This window comes from Alligator mississippiensis, chromosome 6, assembly GCF_030867095.1.
Source record: "Alligator mississippiensis isolate rAllMis1 chromosome 6, rAllMis1, whole genome shotgun sequence".
NCBI classification, from domain to species: Eukaryota; Metazoa; Chordata; order Crocodylia; family Alligatoridae; genus Alligator; species Alligator mississippiensis.
In genome coordinates, this window is record NC_081829.1 from 17,672,630 (window position 1) to 17,691,767 (window position 19,138).

Below are 19,138 nucleotides of genomic sequence, written 5' to 3' on the forward strand. Positions count from 1 at the left end.
TGGTTAATGGCTGTCTGCAAATACAAGAGACTGGACTCAAAAGCCTAGGGGACCCCTTCCAATCCTGTGTTCCTTCAAGATCTCATTCCCCACACAGGTATATCACCTTCCTTGGAAGGAAACTTTGGGACTTGACAAATAATCATGTGAAGATCCATTTATAACGTAACAGAGAATATATTTATATATGTACTACAAGTAGCATTGTGCCTATGACCTGTGAAGTCCTTTCCAGCTCTTATTATTCTATAAGGCACGCTAGGTGTTTTGTGGAACAGGTGCTTGGGAAAGATCCCTGCCTCAAAAAGCTTTCAAATTAGACTACAGATATGAACCAAGCAAGGGATAAGAACAGATGTGGAGAGGGTTACGTGCATGAGGATGCATAGAGGCCCATAGCAACCACATCATGTTAGTTTGTTTCTTCTACCTTTTACAGCAGAAGTAGGTAACTTTGTTGTAATGAAGATCTAAAGCTGCTTTGTGATTTTGTATGTTTTGTTGGTAGATTTTTTTTTTAAATAGTGCAATACAAGATCAGACCCAAATGCACACTGAAGGCAAACAGACAGTGTACAACAGAGCTGAAAGCATACCTCACTGTCACCTTCCATTCCACTACTGCCACTCATGACGCTTCGAGTACTGGATCGGTTACTTGCACTGCCTGGAGACAGTAGGAGAGAAAAAACAATCTAGTTGTTAAATCTCATACACTTATAGGGAAGTTACCTATGGAAAATTCATGCCAGTTTCCCCTTTATGTCTTAATGCCCATTGAAATGGTCAGACTGTGGACAGGCAACACTAAACCATTTTTAAATTGTAGAGGAGAGACATACCACTCACAAGCTGGAGTCATGTGAAACAGTGTAACTATTTTGTCTTGTGCCTGGCTGAAAACCTGGGGGACCTCTATATGGAGTATCAAATGAAACACATTCAAAGTTGCAGTGGTTTCAGTTAGTGCAGACACAAAAAGAGCAGATCAGTTAGAGTAGGGGTTTTCAGCCTTTTTTAAGGAGTGTACCCCTTCTGGACTGTACCCCCTTCTGGTCGGGTGGCGGGGGGCTGAAATCAGCACCTCCCCCCTCCCCCAGCCAGCTGCGGGGTGGGGGCTGGGCCTGGGACCCGGCAGGGATAGGAAAGAAGCCAAGCCAGGCCCCATGCCCAGGGTCGTTGCCCAGCACCCACCGCACCAAGAAATCCATGGCCCCCAGCCCCACCCCAGGCTGCCTCCCCACCCTGGCACCGGCCCCAAACTGCCTGGGGACCCCAGCCAGGGGCCGGAGCAGGGCCAGCCTTGGCTGAACCACCAGGCTGGAGGAGATGAAGCCCCTGGGACCCCACACCCACCCTGCCAGGTCCTGCCCAGTCAGGGTGGGGCATGGGACAGAGCCACGGTTCGTTCGGGGGGTGCAGAGAGGGGTAGTCTGCACATGTCCCAGGTGGACACAGGGGGGCATGTGCCCCCGGATCTGTGCAGGGCAGGACGGGCTGCCACTGTGGGCTGTGGCCAGAGCAGCTCCAGGCTCTTCCTGGGCGGGGGGGGTGTGGGTTTGTACTGCACTCTGGGTGGGTGGCAGAGGTGCTGGGGGGGCGGGGGGGGGTGTCAGTGGGCTATTGTGAATCTTGGGGTGGCTGTAGCCCCCTCCCAGTGCCACAGCTGCCCTCCACAATGCAGTCCTCCCTCCCCCACTCCCCCCGCCGGGAAGAGCTTGGTGCAGCCCCGGCCCCAGTCTGCAGCGGCAGCCTGCCCTGCCCTGCCCTGTGCAGATCTGGGGGCACTTGCCCCCTGTGCCTCCTGGGGTGCATGCAGCAGCAGGAGCCGCACCCCTAGATAAGCTGCTCATGGCTCCATCCTGTGCCCTGCTCCAAGCGACTGCCCCAGGCCCAGCCCCAGCTCCCTAGACCCACTCCCTCTGTCACCGCTGCGTGCATGCCCCTCCCCACCCCTGCTGCAGCTGCAAGAAGCTCACGTCCAGGCTGCCTTGTGGCCCTACCTCTGCCCAGTGTTTGGGGGGGGCTGAACCTCATTACCCCCCCCTTCTGCCACCTATGGGTGACGCAGAGAAGCGGGGGTACCTGGGCATGGGGAAGCGGTGCACGGTGGCAACCTCACCCCTCCACCTACCATGTACTCCTGCTTCTCTGCACTGCCACCACGTATCCCCTGGGGCATTCCCAAGTACCCCCAGGGGTACACATACCCCAAGTGAACAACCCCCGTGTTAGAGCAAATCAGCAGCACAGTGTTATAATTTTAAAAAGCTTTAACAGTTGCTCTCTCCACACCCTCATTTTGACAGACTAATTAAGTATTCACCCTTTCTGCAATCCCCTGTCCTTGGTCTTTGCATTTCACTCAGCTTGGATACCAAGACCAGGCTCATTCAACTGCACTTTGCTTCCAGGAGGTCCTTCACAGGTCCGTACCTTGCAGTCATATTAAATCAGTAGTTTTCAAACTGTTTTCTGTGGAACGCTGGGCTCTGCGATAGGTCATCGGGGTCCCATTAAGATACTAGGGGTAATGGTGGAGGGGGACAGAGGCAATGGGCCACCATTGCCTGGCCAGGTCATCTGGCTCTACATCAGTCTTTAGGATAGGGGTGGGGACTTCACAACAGAAGTAATATGGAAAGGTTCCATGACTTTGGGAAGTTTGAAAACCACTGTATTAGAATCACCAATGCTGCATTTAAATTAAAGTGTCTGACTCCAATATCAGTTTACACCTCAGGAAATTGCTGTAACAGTTGCTACACACCAAAATTATGCCAGTTTGAAATCCCAAGTTTTATGCCAATCTGACAGCTCCAAGATGGTTATGTTGCCAGTACTCAGGTGCCAGTACTTGGATGACTCTGCAGTAGTAGGGTACCAATCTACAACCTGATAACCCTCTATAATTTTTTAACTAGTTTGAGGTATGGGGAGGTCTCCTCACAATCCTAGCATTACATACAAGTATTGGAGTCAGGGCAAGACAGCATCCCACACCACAAAATGCAGTCTCTCAGATTTTGAGAGGCCATGTGGGTGCTGTGGCTTCTGGTCACAGCTGCTGTTGTAGCAATTTTGAAGGCGTCTTTGACTTTCTAAAACACATCTGAGGCAGCCAGTCTGTGTTTGGTGGGTGGCGTGATATCTATAGCTATTCCATGTGGGTAGATCACATATGAGTCAGTGTTGCAGTATTAGTCTTGGGGATTTGGGAGGGCAATATTTGCTCTCTCAGCTAAGCCAAGAGCCAAAGAGAGGAAGTGAGCTCAGTCCTGTACCAACGGGTGGACCAGGGGACCTACTTACTTGTCGTGCTTGAGGTGCTCTCTGTTTTCCAGTCCCCTCGCTTTAGCTCCTTTTTTGGTGGGAAAGCACTTTTCCTGGGGGTATATTCATAAATGCCGCATTCTACTTTCCCAGGAGAATTATACAAATGGCGAATAGGCTCAGTGATTTCCAAGTCTAGATAGGGAGATTAAGCATAGTTCAGTCACAGTCAGGGTTTTCTCAAGTGCTGTAGACAACCATACTTCCATACAAAAGGTTAAATGTGAACTCCCTCACATCAGAATTCAGAGTCCACCAAGGAATTTTGTCTTCACAGCTCAGTTTCTACCAACGTTACAATAGGCTAGGGCGGCTGATCAACAGCTCCGCTCTTACTTGCAGGGGGAAGGTGATACTTCCAAGTGACATCATTCACGTCAACATTTAACACAGGGGTTGGCAACCTATGGCCTGCAGGCCAAATATAGCCCACAGAACTGCTGGATCTGGTCTGCAGAGCTAGGGCTTCAGCTGTGGGCACTCTCCCCATGCCACCATGGGGACAAGCAGGGGCAGCAGCCATGTCCTAGCACAGACCCACCTCTGACCTAGGGTGGGTCATTCTGTGTCAGAAGGTTAACTGTCCCTTCCTTAAGGTATCCAAGGAAGTGTTCCCCATGAAAGATCAGATACAACCACCTTTGGATGACACTAGCAAATAGCATCACTATTCTCCCTGCACAGCAGAAACACACTGGACTGAATAAGCCACTTTGTGCTCTAGCTCTCATCTCCAGGCTGATTACTGTGGGTCTCTACACAGCACAATGCAGTGTTACACAGAAATACTCAAGTTTGCACAGAACAAGCTGGCTTAGCTGCTGGAAGCAGTCTAGCTGTGGTAGTACTCTACCCAGGCCAATGTCCTCTGCTTCTCAGTTCCACTGCTTGCTGTAACTTCAATCTAACTCGAGTATCTCCACACCACACTGCAGCATGCTTTGTACATGTGTCCTATGGTAACAGCCAAAGTAAGTCAAGATTCTTGTGCTGCGATTCAGACTGTCACTGGCTTGCTACATGGTGCTGGACAAGCCATGGAATTGTTCTCTTCAGCCCTTCTGCCTCCCCACAACCTGTAGAACAGTGGTACTGGACCAGTGCTCCATCCAGGACACCCCTTGTAAAGTATAGAGTACATGAGAAGCACTAGGGCAACATTAAGGGTTGGGCAAATTATGAGACAGGCAGAGTGAGTACAACTAATGATTCAGATCTAGGAGTCTCAGGCCAGTAGGACTAAACAGAATGGTCCAGAAGACAATCTCAACAGTCCCCTTTCCCCAAGAGACAAAAGCTGTGTTGTCAGAAAGGATCTGCTTGGCCTGACCTCTCCTCAGGATAAGGATGATGACACAAGAGGGGGTTGCCTAACATTGGGACAGACTAAGAGCATGGAAGAGGATGGCCTTATGTTTGTACTGTGTAGCCAGAAAGTTTGCAAGAGATTCAGAGCAAATGGAGGCTGCACCTGGAGACACTGTAGTGTTTTTAAGACAGCCCAAAGAGAAGAGCCTGGAATGGATTAACAGATTGGCTGCAATGTGGGGGAGGCAGAGTTAAGGGGAAGGAGCCAGTTTTAAACATATTCCAGTTGCCCAGGCCTTCAGTCATGCCCCAGGGACCAGATGTGCACAGAGCAGCTGGAGGGGAAATCATACCATGCTATCTTGTGCAAGTGTGCAGCTGAGGGGACTGAACATTTCAAAGCCACATGTGTACTTACAGCTGTGTTGGAGCCACTTGCAGACAGTTCAAAAGACCCAAGGAAATTCCATGTCAATCTGCCCCTTTCCAGGATGAGTATTTTAAGCACAACCTAAATGGATCCGATTCCTGAGGGAAGCCTCCTACCCTCACACCTGCCTGAGGCTTCCACAACACAGCAGTGCACCCCAGAGCAGGATGTCAGGGACACAACGAGAGCACAAAGTCCTCCTTATCCCCAAGGAATTATGGGAAAGGGCTTCCTCAGCTGCTCCTGTCGACATTAGACTTCCCTGAAGGAGTCCCACTGGGTTACCAGCTCTGGAACAGAAATCTCCCCTCTGCACCAAAGTCTGTGAAGCACAGATCTACCTCTCCCAAACTGCTGCCAGTCTTTATATGAGCCTTAGCTCTCCTATTCCCTGACTCCCCCACACTCCTCTAGCAGCTCTATAAGTTTTACTGTAGCAGCCTCTCAGCACTCTCTGGCAGGGATAAAAAGAAATGGGCAGCAGAATTCAACAGTCATGCAGGGCCCTCAGGGATGCAGCAGATCCTTCTATGCCAGTCTGACTGCTCAGAGCAGTGGACAGACCAGCATGGTGCTCCCTGGCTGCAGCAGTAGAGATCTTTGTGAAAAGGTAGGGTTGGCTTAACCCTTAGGCAATTTGCAGTTTCTGGGACTGCTGGCTCAACCAGAGCTTAAAACAACTCTCTCTGGCACTACAGAATGCCAATTGCCCAACCCTTTGATACAGTCCTTTAACTCATAGATCTTCATCGTACTTTATGCTTATGAATATGGATCCTTACTCATGCAGCCAGGTATCTTCTCCCTTTGGAGAAAAGGAAACTGAGGCATAGGCAGTTAAGTAGATTCCCCATGTTTTACTTGCTAATACATTATACAGGCATGTATTTTATGTGTATATATTACAGACTACTGTCTGTACACTAAATTGGTGTACAGAGTATACACCAATTCAGTATGCAGTTAATACAATACCAGCAGACAAGTTTCAGCCTACAGTGTCTATTATAATGTGTGCACTAATGGTTAGATACTGTACAAGTTACCCAATTAGTAGCGTCATTGACTGGAAGAAAAGTATGTCTCAGAATTTGTTACCAGAATTTCTTCCTGCTTTCTGCCTCTCCATTTGCCTCCGGGTGATGCTGTCTCGTAGCCGTTTCAGGTTTTCCTAGAACATCACAAGACATTTTTCTCAGGGATTTGGATAAGTGAACATGTACAATTTTATGACAGCACCAAGAATACATTTGGGCTAAATCTGTTTCCAAGTTACAGTACAAACCACACAATCTGCAAAATCTGGCTCTAGGCCAGGGGCGAGCAACTATTTTGTGTGGAGGGCCACTTAACAAGTTTTAGTGAGCTGTCAAGGGCCACATGGGTAGCCCCACCCCTTGACAGTTGCCCCACCCCCACAAATCCCACCCTCTAACCCCTGACCTTTGCCACCAGAAGTCCTTCCCCTTTCCCCCCAGAAATACTCCTTTTGGGAGAGGGGTGCTGTCTCAGAACCAGAAAAAAAACAACTCATACCACTAAAAGTCAAACACCTACTATAACATCTAGGCCAACCTGTGTGAATGGGCTTTAATCCAGTCCTCTGAGAAGGTTACACATTGTGTACACTGCATTTCAGGAGCCAAGGTACTTGAAGATACTTACTGCATGTGTAAGTCATGTTTTGCAGAGCTACCAATGCTTTTCATTAAAAATTTTCAAAAAAAACATTTAGAAAAGATTTTACTTATCCCTGTATCTCTCGATTTCTGGATTTGTATCCCCCCTATTATTGACACTGGCAAAGGAACAGGATCTGCGGTGCTGCTCACTCCCTATCTGAAATAACCATCCAGCCACATTCATTGGAGAGAGAGGCAATTATGAACACAAGTAATAGAGTGCTGTTTATTCCTCCCAATTTACAAAGGACACTCCCTCCCTGTTGAAATATGTGGGAACCTGAAGTCCAGAGATATAACTGGACCTGATGTGTCACTGCCACACCAAAGCAGTGCATGGTAATCTTTGCATCTTATGGTGATAAAGACGTTACATTATGGAAAGGCATTCTTGGGGACAAAGCCTTACAGGATTAAAACCTACAGAGGTGGGAAAGGAACAGGAGCAACTGGAGGATGAAAAAGCAGAATTTCAGAACAGAGCAGACTGTCATCTGCCCAGGGGAGAAGGGATATGTGTGGAAAGGAGATTTGTTTTTATGCTAGTATGTAGCAGCATACTGGATTCCAAACAACATCTCAGTTCATCTCTGCTTGGAGGATGCTAGCTGTCACTCACAGGACTTTAGTGAAGCAACACATAAGAGGAATTAGCATGATGCACTCTGGATCAAGGGGACCTTTGTGGGAGAGAATGGGGTAGAAGTACAGTCCTGCCCTTCCAAAAGGAGTCTCAAATGGCAATAGCACCCACAGCCTTAGCTCATATGCCATAGTCTAGTTTGACACAGCCTAAACTGACAGTGATGATAACACAACCTAGTGCTGCATTAATTTTGGGAAAGCCAATGAGGCTTGAACACAGAAGCATTACAATATGGCTGCTAGTGTTTCAGCCCCTGCTGCAAACTACTGAGCTGCTCTCAGACACTGACCTCCACACAGGGATTAGGCTAATCAAAGCTTTTTCCTAAAACTAGTTTGCTAGAACATCTTGCCAGTCACAAAGAAGCACCTCTGGACACTGGCTAAAGCCTTCTTTCATTCTGGCTTGCAAAGTGCTGGGAGATGGATCAGGCTACTGACAAGCATGAAGTTTCAGCACAGACAGGATGGGCAGGACCTTACAGGGTGGAGAGGAGTCACAAGGTAACAGCCTTCAGTGGCTGTTGGGTGATTGGAGGAACGTAGCTAAGTGGCTAAGTTGAGCAGTGAAGTCACTGAGTGATCAGGACTGGAAAACAGCTAACAGGTAGAAAAAAGCATGTACCTGCTGGAACCGGAATGATTCTGATCTCTTTTTCTGGTTCAGTTGCCACTCCTTAAAATGGAGCACAGCTTCATCCACGTTGAGTATTCCCGTCTTGACTTGTTCCTGTAAAGTGATTAACTGCCGCTGACCTGGGGTTTTCATCCCAGCAAATGGATCATATATGCTTGACTGAGATGCGTCCCTGACTGGCCTGACGGCTGGTTCTGAAAAGAGAAAGTCAAAATGTCACTGAATTTCTGCAATCAGTTTTTGGCCTGGATACACAACACATGCCTGTGGATCTGGTTTTACATTAGCATTATCGAGGAGGCAATGCATGACAAGCAGCCCTACACTGGCCTAATTCATTTGATTCCACTGTAAAGTTACTCCTACAAAAATAGCAGAAAAACACAACAGCTTATACCAGTGTTGGTATCATGTGTCTGCAACCATTCTGGGTCAGGCATTTGCTTAATGCAAATAGGCTCTTACAGGTCTCCCCAGCACCTATTAGAAAGGTGCTGTTGTTCCACCTACTGCAGCAGCTAACTTAGGAGAGCTGGTGCAATTTACATCTATAATGTTAATTATACAAGCGGAGACCTCCCAGGTATCCAGGACTTTTATCACAGGACAGGTAAAAACACGATTAAGTTAGTGCAGAGGTATAGCAGATAATCTGAACAGACAGCTCAGGAAAGTGTGTGGTTCCAGCAATCCAAGTGACCCATTTTAGATGCATTCTATGATATGCAACCAGAGGCAGATGCAGGAAGGTTGCAGGGGTGTCCTTTGATGCCTGCTCCACCCAAATGTTAAAACCAACTGCCTGGGGGGGCAGTGATATTTCTATTCTGGCAGCACTGAGGGAGTCAAGTGACTTCATTATTTATGGTCATCTCCCTAATTCTGGCTAATCCCTCTCCATGCCACCAGTGTAAATGACTGTGGTCTTGACAGTCCACACTATGGTCTTTCTTCTGCAATTTTTCTATCTCTTAGCTGTTCATGGTAATGCCTCTCTTTTATTTCACAGCCCTGCATCCTGGTTTTAGCTCTAGCTAAAAACTTTAACTCAGGTTTGGTAACATTAACTCAGGTGTAGAAATGACTGACAGTGAAGTACTAGAGGTACTGTCAAGATGCTCAAGAAGGCTAGATTTTGCTTTATGAATCTGAATAAGAGACCTGGATTTAAACTGGAATGATTAAAGAACTAATTATATAATATCTTTTGACTATTTTGATTAATTTTTGCCTAGCATTTTTTAAAACTTTATATATAATTTAGCAAATTAGCAAATTCGTACGCATTCCAATATTTGTTTTTGCTTTGATCTTAAACTAAATACTATAGTGCTAGCCCCCATAACATATGAATAAAGCTTCTAGTTTCTTTTTTACTGGACAGAAATGTTCACTGCATTTATGAGTTGATGTGCTACACCATCTACATCCTGTTTTTCAGAATCCTAGATCTGACCACATATGCAACTGTTTGTGTTACAATAAAATTGAGGGGTACCAGAAAAAACCTGGGGCACTTGTGTGCAAGCACATAGTAATAATAATGAGGGTTCCCATTCTTAGTAGCTTATTTTAAACAAATGCAAAATGTCACAGGAAAAACAAGTTCTGAGAGAAAACCTGTCTTGCCCAATGTTAGAGCAGAGTGGGTGTCAGGTGCCATTGATATCCAGTGTTCAAGTTACTAAACCAACATTCATCTCAACATACTGGATGTATTGAAGCAATGGTCAAAGGCAACAGTGCTTTAGTGGATAAAGCACTGGACTGGGACTCAGGTCTGGAGTATCTTCCCAGCTCTGCCATAGGCCTGCTAAAGTACTTCTCTTTCTGCCTCTGTTTCCCCATTGCTTTTCTTCATGAAGAAGTATTATGAGAACTATGAGTGAAAAACAACGAGATAATAGCAGCATATTACTGCTAATGACCCCATTCTAAGGTCAGTGAGGCCTGTGGATGGTTCAGAACTTACTGGGTTAAATATATATGTGTAAGACACACAAAAGGTACAAGCAATTTTGTACTTCAAAGTGTGTTCTACTTTAAATATGATCATGTTTAATATGCATCTGCTTTACTGTACATACTCATGTTTTCTGCATCTTGTCTCATCTCTGCTTGTTATCTGAAAAGAAGCAGGGCTGTCTTGGCAGGTAGTCAAAAAAGCCCCCTGGGGTGTTCTGACACCTGTGGCTTTTGTACACCCACCCTGCTGTGTACTGAAAAGGAAAGATTGATTTCAGACATGCTCAGCAGGGGAGATCAGATCAGACCCCTAGGTTAATTGGCTAGACTGGGCAGTGATCTTTTAAATTAACTGGTTAAGAGAAGGGCATGGAAGCCCTAATTGGGAAAGCTAGAGTGATATCACACCAGGTACACAGAAAGGGGAGCTGGTTAGAGCTGCAGTTGGGAGGAAGACCCCAGAGAGGGTCCCAGGAGCCTACATGAACGAAGAGAGAGAGTCTCAGTGTCTGGGACTCCTCTTCTCTCCTTCTTTCTTGTTTCCCCTTTTCTTTCCTGGGTTTTGAGTGGGATAATCCCATGGGGGTATTAATCCCTGGAGCAAACTTTCAGGATTAGAATCTGGCAGTTTTGGGTCAGGGTTGAAGCCTGGTAGGATTGCCAACTCTGGCTGAAGCTATTCTGGGAGATATTTTTTCCCCAATATGATGCAATGTCATTAATTTAATTTATTTTCTTAAAATCTCCTGGATTGCTTTCAATAGTCACTGGGAGATTGATGCCGATTCTAGTAGACCCTCGGCCAATCTGGGAGGGTTGGCAACTAGAGCCTGATCTGTTTGTCATGCTAGCAGCTCCTTTGTCTCAGCCTAGCTGTGTAGCTGAGATCAGTTGTATGTCCAAGCCACAGTGCTGATATGCCTGCAGAGTTCTTTTGAAGCTATTTTGCCCCAGCAGAGCTGTGGAATTGGGACTAGGAATTTTGGGGGTGCAGTATGCTGACTGAAGCCGCAACAACCCCCTCAAAGCCACCGTGTGGAAGTGGAGATCGGTGCCCTACAGCTTCCCAGGGAGCAGTGAGGGGCCCCTTGCATCACAGAAGGACCTACGCTCGTTACCAACTCCCCGAGGTGCAGCAAACCCCAAGGAGCAGCTCATAAGACTCTCCAGTGTAGCCCCCCCATCCAACCTGTTGCTGAGTAGCAGGTATAGGGGTGCAGGCCCCCAGAACTAACCTTTTGGGTAAGCCGCCACGTCTCAGACTGCCTGGGCATGGGTGGAGTCTCCCCAAAAGGGGTGCAAACTAGAGACTATACCTTGTAGTTAAGAGTGTTTGAACTGCATTTGGTGTTTCCTTTGTTCTCCTTTAGCCTTGTTTTCTGTAATAATTCTGTCCTTTTGTGTTTACATTACTTGCCAGGAGGAGGTTTGGTTTATGGGAAAGACCCCAGCCAAACTCAGTGGTCCCAATTTTCTGGGTGGGGGCTTGAGCCACAGTAAAATCTTATTGAGTACCCAGAAATTTTAACTTGGCCTTTGTTGCTGCCAAACAGTGCCCACCACAAGGGTTACATAAGTTTTTGGGTACAATGCCCTAACAGCATCCTAGAATGAGTATTATAAACCTAACAAAAAAAACCACAGAAGTCTTGCTTTCTATATAAGCTTAAGTCTGACTGGTAGAAAGACAAACCAGCTGTATATATAGAATATCCTGTCCCTGACTGTACATCTACTTGTTTTTTCAATACAGGAAGCTGTTTTATTTTCTTTTTATACTTTTTATACCAGTAACAGTGACCTACAGCTGACATTTCCTAGCAGCTATAGCAAGTGACTGGACTAACAGCGCTTTGCAACTAATTTAGCTGATTGTTAGCTACCAAGAAATCAATGGGGTTGGTTTTTAGATACTCCCTTACAAATGCTTTAGATCACATAAAGCTAAAAAAGCAAAATGAAGAAGAGATGTATAGCCCAGAAAGCAGAAGCATGTCATCATCGGACTCTGGTATGCATCCCGTAACAGATAGTCTTGAAGACTTTTAATCAACACGTAGGAGCAAGCCTGTCACCCCCATAGTAAATCACCCATCTCCCAAAATCCATGAATCAAAAATCTTTCCCCACCCCCAGCCACAGAACTAGAATCTTTCCAGATACTCTTTGAAAGCAGCTCAAAGACTTAAAGGTAAAGGGTCATCCAAGTGCTGGTGGAATCTAAAATATGTTAGGGGTGTTTTTTATGAATTAAGTTTAAATTAGACACACATTTGTGTCTCAACAATGCATTAGCTGAGAGGTTGCAGGTGGCTATGTCCACTCCAGCAATGGAAGTAAGCCAGTATATAACTTTCACACATGAATCTAAGTCAGTCGTTTTTTTTCAAGGTGCAGACACCAGACTTACCTTTCTTAACCCTCTCTGAAGAGATATAAAGATTCTCAGGTCTTCGGGCTTTTTGTGCAAAAACTGTAAGACACATATTCTTTAGATACTAGATTGCATATCAGGCAGGAGAGAAAGAATGAGAAATGAAGCCAATTCTGCACTACCTTACAACCCATGCAACCCCACTGACGATTGTGAAAGAAAATGGGACAGGGACAGTATGAGAACTTCCTTCCCTGGAACATCAGTTGATTCAACCCATCCAGCCCTAAGCAAGGTCTGCATATGTTTTTCCACAGGTGTTTTAGTGTCACTCTGCTGTTGGGGGTCATCCTAAGTGACTTTCCTATGCTTTACTATAATATTTCTAGAATGCACTTGAAATATTATGTCCGGGATTTCCAAATCTGCCTTTAAAATACTTGACCTGACAATTCCATTTAATTTAATTGAAATCTACCAGATCATATGAAAAACCACAGCAAATAAGGATGGCTTTTCTATATTTTATCTTGTGGTTCCAGAGGTATTTAATAATTTTGATGAAAGTGAGTGTGATTTAGAGTAGTAGCTTGGAGTCAGGACTCCCAAGTTGTCTCCACAGCTCTTTCCATTCTGTATCACACTGTCACAGTTTCTATGTCTCAGTTTGCCCACTGGCCTAATAGCTGCCTTGCAACTCTGGGATATACCTAGTGTAGGCAAAAGAGTGAAACTCAGATCAAGAACTGGATCTCAAAATGGGGTGTTACCTCTTGCAAGTTGAACCAGGACCCCAGAACTGAACAATCCAAACTCTGGGGATTTGGGAAACCAGATGTGGATTCTGATCAGCATTTAGCATCTGGAGTACATCTCTATTCCCCATCTACCATACATGTGCGATGAAGCTGTATTCTGTAGCTCTGACTACAAGTTGTTCTGGTACAGGACTCACCTTTGGAAATGTACAGCTCTTTGTCTGGTGGTGGGGAGCTGGCATCCGGCCTTGGAACAGGAACTGGAGGCCTGTTAGCCACCTCTGAAGGAAAGTCATCCTGTGCTATAGTGTAGTAAAGATCTTCCCCACTGCACTGCAGGTAAGAATTTTCTTCTGAATCTGGCATATCTACGCTACTGCCTGAAAGGCAACAAGAGTCAGTGCTAGGGGTTCAGGGATAAAGATTTTTTTGGCCAATACTAATGACCAATTATTAACTAGCCATATCAGCCAATACCGATCCAATTGCCAATATGTAGCCCGGCAGCTTGGAGAGCAACATCCAGCCAGTAAGTCTGAGGGGGGAAAAGGGCATGGGGGAGGGAAGGGGCATGGGAGGGGCAGATCAAGGCCCCCACAGTAAGGGAGGCAGTGGGGCTGGGTTAGAGGCAGAAGGAGGTATTGCCCAGCCAGGGCTGGGCAGGCTGTGGGGCAGAGCCATGGATGGCTCATCCAGGGATAGAGTGGCCATCGTAAAGGGACATTCCAGTTTTCTACTACTCTGTCCTCTATTGATACGAAACCCGATGCCTTTATGTCCTCTACTTTTCTCTTGAAGAGAAAAATAGAGGACATAAAGGTGTCCAGTATCATATCAATAGAGGACAACCGGACTGTCCTCTATGATGGCCACCCTATTTGGGAGTGTGGGGAGGGGCAGCTCCCGGCCACTGTGTGCACCCCCAGGGGAGGCATAGGGACATGTGCCCCCCAGATTTGTGTTCAGGGCAAGGGTGGGCTGTGCTCAGGGCAGGTGAGGCAAGGCACTGGCAGCATTTGGAGAGGGGGCTATGGAAGGGGGCAGCAGCACACCAAAATTTGCCATAGCTCCCCTGTAGTCCCCCCTCTCAGCGCCGCTGCTACCTGCCATGCCCCCATCCACCCCGTCTTGCAAGTGAAGGCTACAATTTACCCCAAAAGGCCCCCAAGAACCTACATACTAGCTCCTTGTGCATGACAGCTACAATGAGCCTGATAAGGAACTTAAAGTATGCCACAGGAAAAGAGCAGAAGAGACAAAGGGAACACCGAAAATGGAACCTATTCCTGTCTTCCCAGCAGGAAGCTGGGAATCTTCTAGCTTCCCAGCTTCTAGTTTCCCAGATCTCATGCAATCAGTCCCGTCTGGCCATAGGCAGGTGGTTAACAAACTGGAATGCTGATATCTTGGCAAAGAAACTGAACCAAGTCCCCTTGAAACTTAATATAAAAGGCCATGCTTTTATATGAATTTGGCCCCTATTACCATAGTCACAGAGTGTTTTGCAGTCCCTACTGCCTCCATCCTCACAATTCTCCTGTGACTGAGGCAGGCTAGCTAAGTGATTTGCCCAAGGCTACTCAGAGTTTACTGAATGGCAGGGAACTGAATCAGTCCTAAGCCCATGCTTTAAACACTGAAGCATTCCTCCCTTCAGTGATGCATGTGAATCTGTAAGGCTGGCAAGGACAGTGGGATCCACAGAGCAGCAGCATAACTAGGAGTGGGCGAGAGGGGCACCCTCCCCAGAAGCCAAATTAAGAGGACACTGGAATTGTTCCCAACCCCTACAGAGTCCGTGTCCTGGCAGCACTACCATGCTGGGAACTCTGAAATAGTTCCTGGCTGCTGTTGCTTTAAGAGCAACAGCTGGGCCAGGCAGAACATGTAGGACAGCTACAGTTGAGCTGGGACTGTTTAGCAGTTCCTGCCCCCTCACTCCCTGCCCTCAAACCACATTCCTCCCCCTCCTCAGAATCCATGGGCCTCCCCTGCCCCCTGCTCACCTCCCCAGAACTGTGTCCCCCCTGCTTCCCCACCTGCAGGGTTTGCCCCAGATGCCCACTCAGCTTGTTATGCCACCAGCACAGAGTGACAGCACTAGCAGGGGCCACACAGGGTAGGAAATTAAACGTCACAGTTTCAGTCCCATTCTTGCACCAGATGGATCCCTCACAGGGAACTGAAACAGGATCTTGCAGGAATCTGAAGAGTCAGAGAAGTGTTGGATGGGGACTCTTATCATGTCTGAGGGTAAGTGGGGAGCTGGGGACTGAGTGTAGTCTGAAAATGCAAAAGCAGCAGCTTTGGAAAAGAGATCAGATCAGGCTTGGGAGCCAGCAGGGCACTACAGCTGGATATCAGATGCTGGTTGGGTGTCTAAGACCAGTGCCAATTACATCTCCCAACTGGATTTTTTTCTCCTCCATCACATTAGTATGAAATCCAAGGGCACTTTTACACGTGATGGGAGTTTAATACCCAAGGTTTTATTCTACACCCCCTAAATTGAAATAGTGGGGCATAGAATAAAACTGAGGATTAAATTGTTTCAATTTTTCTGTCACATTACGATGAGGGGCCTGAGCCTTTTCTTTTTTTTTTTTTCTTTTTTTTTTGGTCAGAGCCTGCCCACTGCCAGGGGGTGAGCTGCCAGCGGGCTGAGCTGCCCCTGAGCTGGAGGGGACCCTGGTTCCTCCCTCCATGGTAGTGGCACCCCCCAGGGCCATCCAGGTGGGCTGCTAACAGGCCGGGTACTGCCCCAGCTGGGGGTCAGGGAAGAGTTGGATCAGACCGGGTGCTGCCTCTGAGCTGGGCAGCACCCAGCCTACTAGCAGCCTACTTGGGTGGCCCTGGGAAATACTGCCACCTCAGAAGGAAGGACCAGGGACCCCACAGCTCAGGGGCCACTCGGTCCACTGGCAATTCCCCCCCTCCCGGGCTGCATGTAGGCTCCGCAAAAAAAAAGATCAGGCTTCTTACTGCTTCTGCTTTTAACAGGCACCTGCTGAAGGGAGAAGCAGCAAGGGGTCCAATCCTTTTTTCCAACAGAACTGACTGAGTCTTGCTGCTGGGGGCCGAGCTACCAGCAGGCCAAGTGGCCCCTGGCCCCTAAGCTGGGGGGACTCCGGTCCTTCCCTCCACAATGGTGGTGCCCTGTGGGGCTGCCTGGTTGGGCTGCTAGTGGGCCAGGTGTTGCCCCAGCTTGGAGGCGGCACCCGGCTGGATCCAGCTCTTCCCCAACCCTGACCTGGGGTAGCACCTGGTCTGCTAGCAACCTGCCCAGGTGGCCCCAGGGGGCACTGCCACTGTGGAGGAAAGGACTGGGGGCCCCTGCAGCTCCAGGGCCACTTGGCCCTCCATCAGCTTGCCCCCCAGCCATGGGAGAGGGAAGCAGGCTCCATAAGGAAAAAAAAGGATCAGGCCCATCACTGCTTCTGCCTCTAGCAGGCACCTGCTGAAGGCAGAAGTGTTGAGGGGCCTGATCCTTTTTTTTCTGTGGAGCCTGCCCGCCTCTCCTGCAACTAAGGGGTGAGCTGACAGCTGCATCATTGCAATTTGCAACACTGCAAACTAAACTACATCTGGATGTAGTTTAGTTTGCAACAATGCAAAATCATTTAAAACCCCGCAAAGTCTTGCACATGTACACCATGACACCATTAAGCCACACAGTGACATTTTCATCACATGTACATGTTAATAGCATCATGTGTACAAGCGCCCCAAGTGCCACATTAAGTTCCTGGCCAAGACATCTTTGTTTAATTTTCTTGGCTTCACTTAATAGCCAATTCTTCTATTAGACCCATGTTCCACCCTGCAGGCTCACAGCAGCACAGGCAGGTGGCAGCAGGCAACAGGATTTCCCAGAACAATACCCAGGGCGGGCACACGCTTCAGAGCAGTGGTTCCCAACTCTTTTAGACTTTAGACACCTTTAGAAATCACCAGCTCTTAGTTTTCTTTCACTTTTTGACTACAGAAAAATACTAGAGCAATTCTTCTGTTGAAAAGAAATTTGAAAGACACTGGCTCACAACATTTTTAATATTATGAATTCCTATTTTAAATCTCTGGGTTTTATCTTTTGGGTCACGTTTGCACACCCAACACTGCTAACATTGCCTAGCATGGTGCAGCATCCTTAGAAGGATCTCAAGGCACCCCAGGGTGCCACAACACCCTAGTTGAGAATCACTGCTTCAGAGTCTGGCAAGCACAGATTTGTTGACAAAAGCTTCCAACACAGTTTTGTGTTTAATGTATAACAGGTTCAACAAGGAAAATAAGCTACAAGTGACAAAGGAAAAAGCATTTTGCCAGTATGAAATGGGTCCACTGCTGCCACAGCGGAAGTTTTATTTGCACAGATCTGGTCTCAAATACCAGGTATTGTTCAGGGAACAAATTTGGCAAATACAATGGCTTCACAATTCTTTCCCCTACTTGCAATGTAACCGGGGTCAAGTTGTCTAGAAAATGTTCCCTTGCCCATCACAACTGGAGGCCAATGGTATAGAATGGTCACAACACATAGTAGCTGACATCAAATTCAGTTAACAGATGCGGACCACAAATGAATGTACCTATACAGATTAAGATGGTTCCAAATCTCATGTAGTTTTATTCCTCCTCTTTCAGTGGAGGATGTTTTCTTACAAAAGCACCCCTGGAGTCCCATTTTGCAGAGAGATGCTGTGGCTCTCCATACAAAAAGTCCAAGACGGCCTCCCCTTTACAAAGATGAATTTGACACTCCACTAATTTAATCAACAATCCACTTTGAGTCAGAAAGTCATGTTTTACACAAGGGAAGATACTGGACATCCAGAACTCAGCACAAGTGGATAAGCTGTTTTAGAGGCTGAATGGCCAACTTGCCATTTTAGCACAAATATCACCTTATTTAGTGTTAGTTAAGAATCCTGAAGTTGGGCAATTGAGAACCTCTGTTCTGAAATGCAATAAAGGGAAATTTCTAGCCCTCGTGGTTATAACAAAAAAGCTTGAAAGTGACTGCAGCATACTGCAAAGTCACTGACCCCAACAAGCAACCTCCCCCCCCATATCTTAAATAGGTCTTCCTCCCTGAACACTTTGGGTTGGTACAACAAATTAGGGTTTAAAGGACAGCTTTCATTTCTGAAAAATCAGCATTTGGCTCCTCCTCTCTCTGGTGTTTGGTTGGCCTTGCCCAGGAGAGGGGCCTTTGACCAATCTAGGAAGTTAGATAGTGAATTAGAGAGACAAAGGCCATGTCTCTTCAATCTACACTGGTATAACTATTCAACAATACAACACCGCCAGCAGAAACTCCCAGTTCTCAATGCACTGTACTGTGTCCCAAGCAGGTCTGATACCTTGAGCATTTTACTAGACGTTGTTACCATTTTAAGTTGTACCAGTCTGCTTCTAGCTTTCCACATCAGGAAGATATTTCAAGTTGCTCGCACCTGAATGGTTTAATACTAACGAAAAGGCTCCTCCTCATTCAGAGCAACCCCCACCACCCCTCACATGCACTTGCAAGCCTACAGTTCTCACCTTCTAAAAATTTGCGCAGCATAGAGTCTTTGGTTCTCACAGAAATCTCATCTCTAGTGATTGGGGTGTCTGATTTTGATTGGAGCATCTCAACATCTGGAAGAACAATTGTGAACAGCAATTGAATGACTGTCTTCAAACAGTGTTTTCCATGTAGAAACCCAATACAATCAGATGACATTTCTAAAATACTGTCCCTGAGACCACCCACCAGCTAGCTACTTGATTTCATGATAAGAAACAAAAAGAAAGATGAACAATTTACAACCCTACCATTGTTTGTGTGCTAAATCCCATTGAGACCAATGAGAATTATATACCTACACCAAAATAAAAAGGAATATACTTCATTGTAGCCAGCTTAATACAAGTGCTTTCGTTATGACAAGTCTCATTTTTGAAGAAGCTTCTGTTCTGATGGTTTGGATTTCATGTAACCAAAAATGATACGCCATTGTG

At 46.8% G+C, this 19,138-nt stretch overlaps 1 protein-coding gene across 1 annotated transcript in view; it reads right to left on the reverse strand.

Annotated features, from left to right (window-relative positions):
- Window positions 1-19,138, reverse strand: part of PIK3AP1 (phosphoinositide-3-kinase adaptor protein 1) — an 85,717-nt gene that overhangs the window by 5,937 nt on the left and 60,642 nt on the right. Inside the window, exons 9-15 of the mRNA XM_059729669.1 lie at window positions 18,680-18,775; window positions 13,330-13,512; window positions 12,411-12,473; window positions 8,024-8,229; window positions 6,170-6,242; window positions 3,313-3,468; window positions 597-667 (exon numbers count right to left, since the gene is read on the reverse strand). Coding sequence (XP_059585652.1) covers window positions 597-667; window positions 3,313-3,468; window positions 6,170-6,242; window positions 8,024-8,229; window positions 12,411-12,473; window positions 13,330-13,512; window positions 18,680-18,775 — 848 coding nt within the window. The remainder of the gene's footprint in view (window positions 1-596; window positions 668-3,312; window positions 3,469-6,169; window positions 6,243-8,023; window positions 8,230-12,410; window positions 12,474-13,329; window positions 13,513-18,679; window positions 18,776-19,138) is intronic.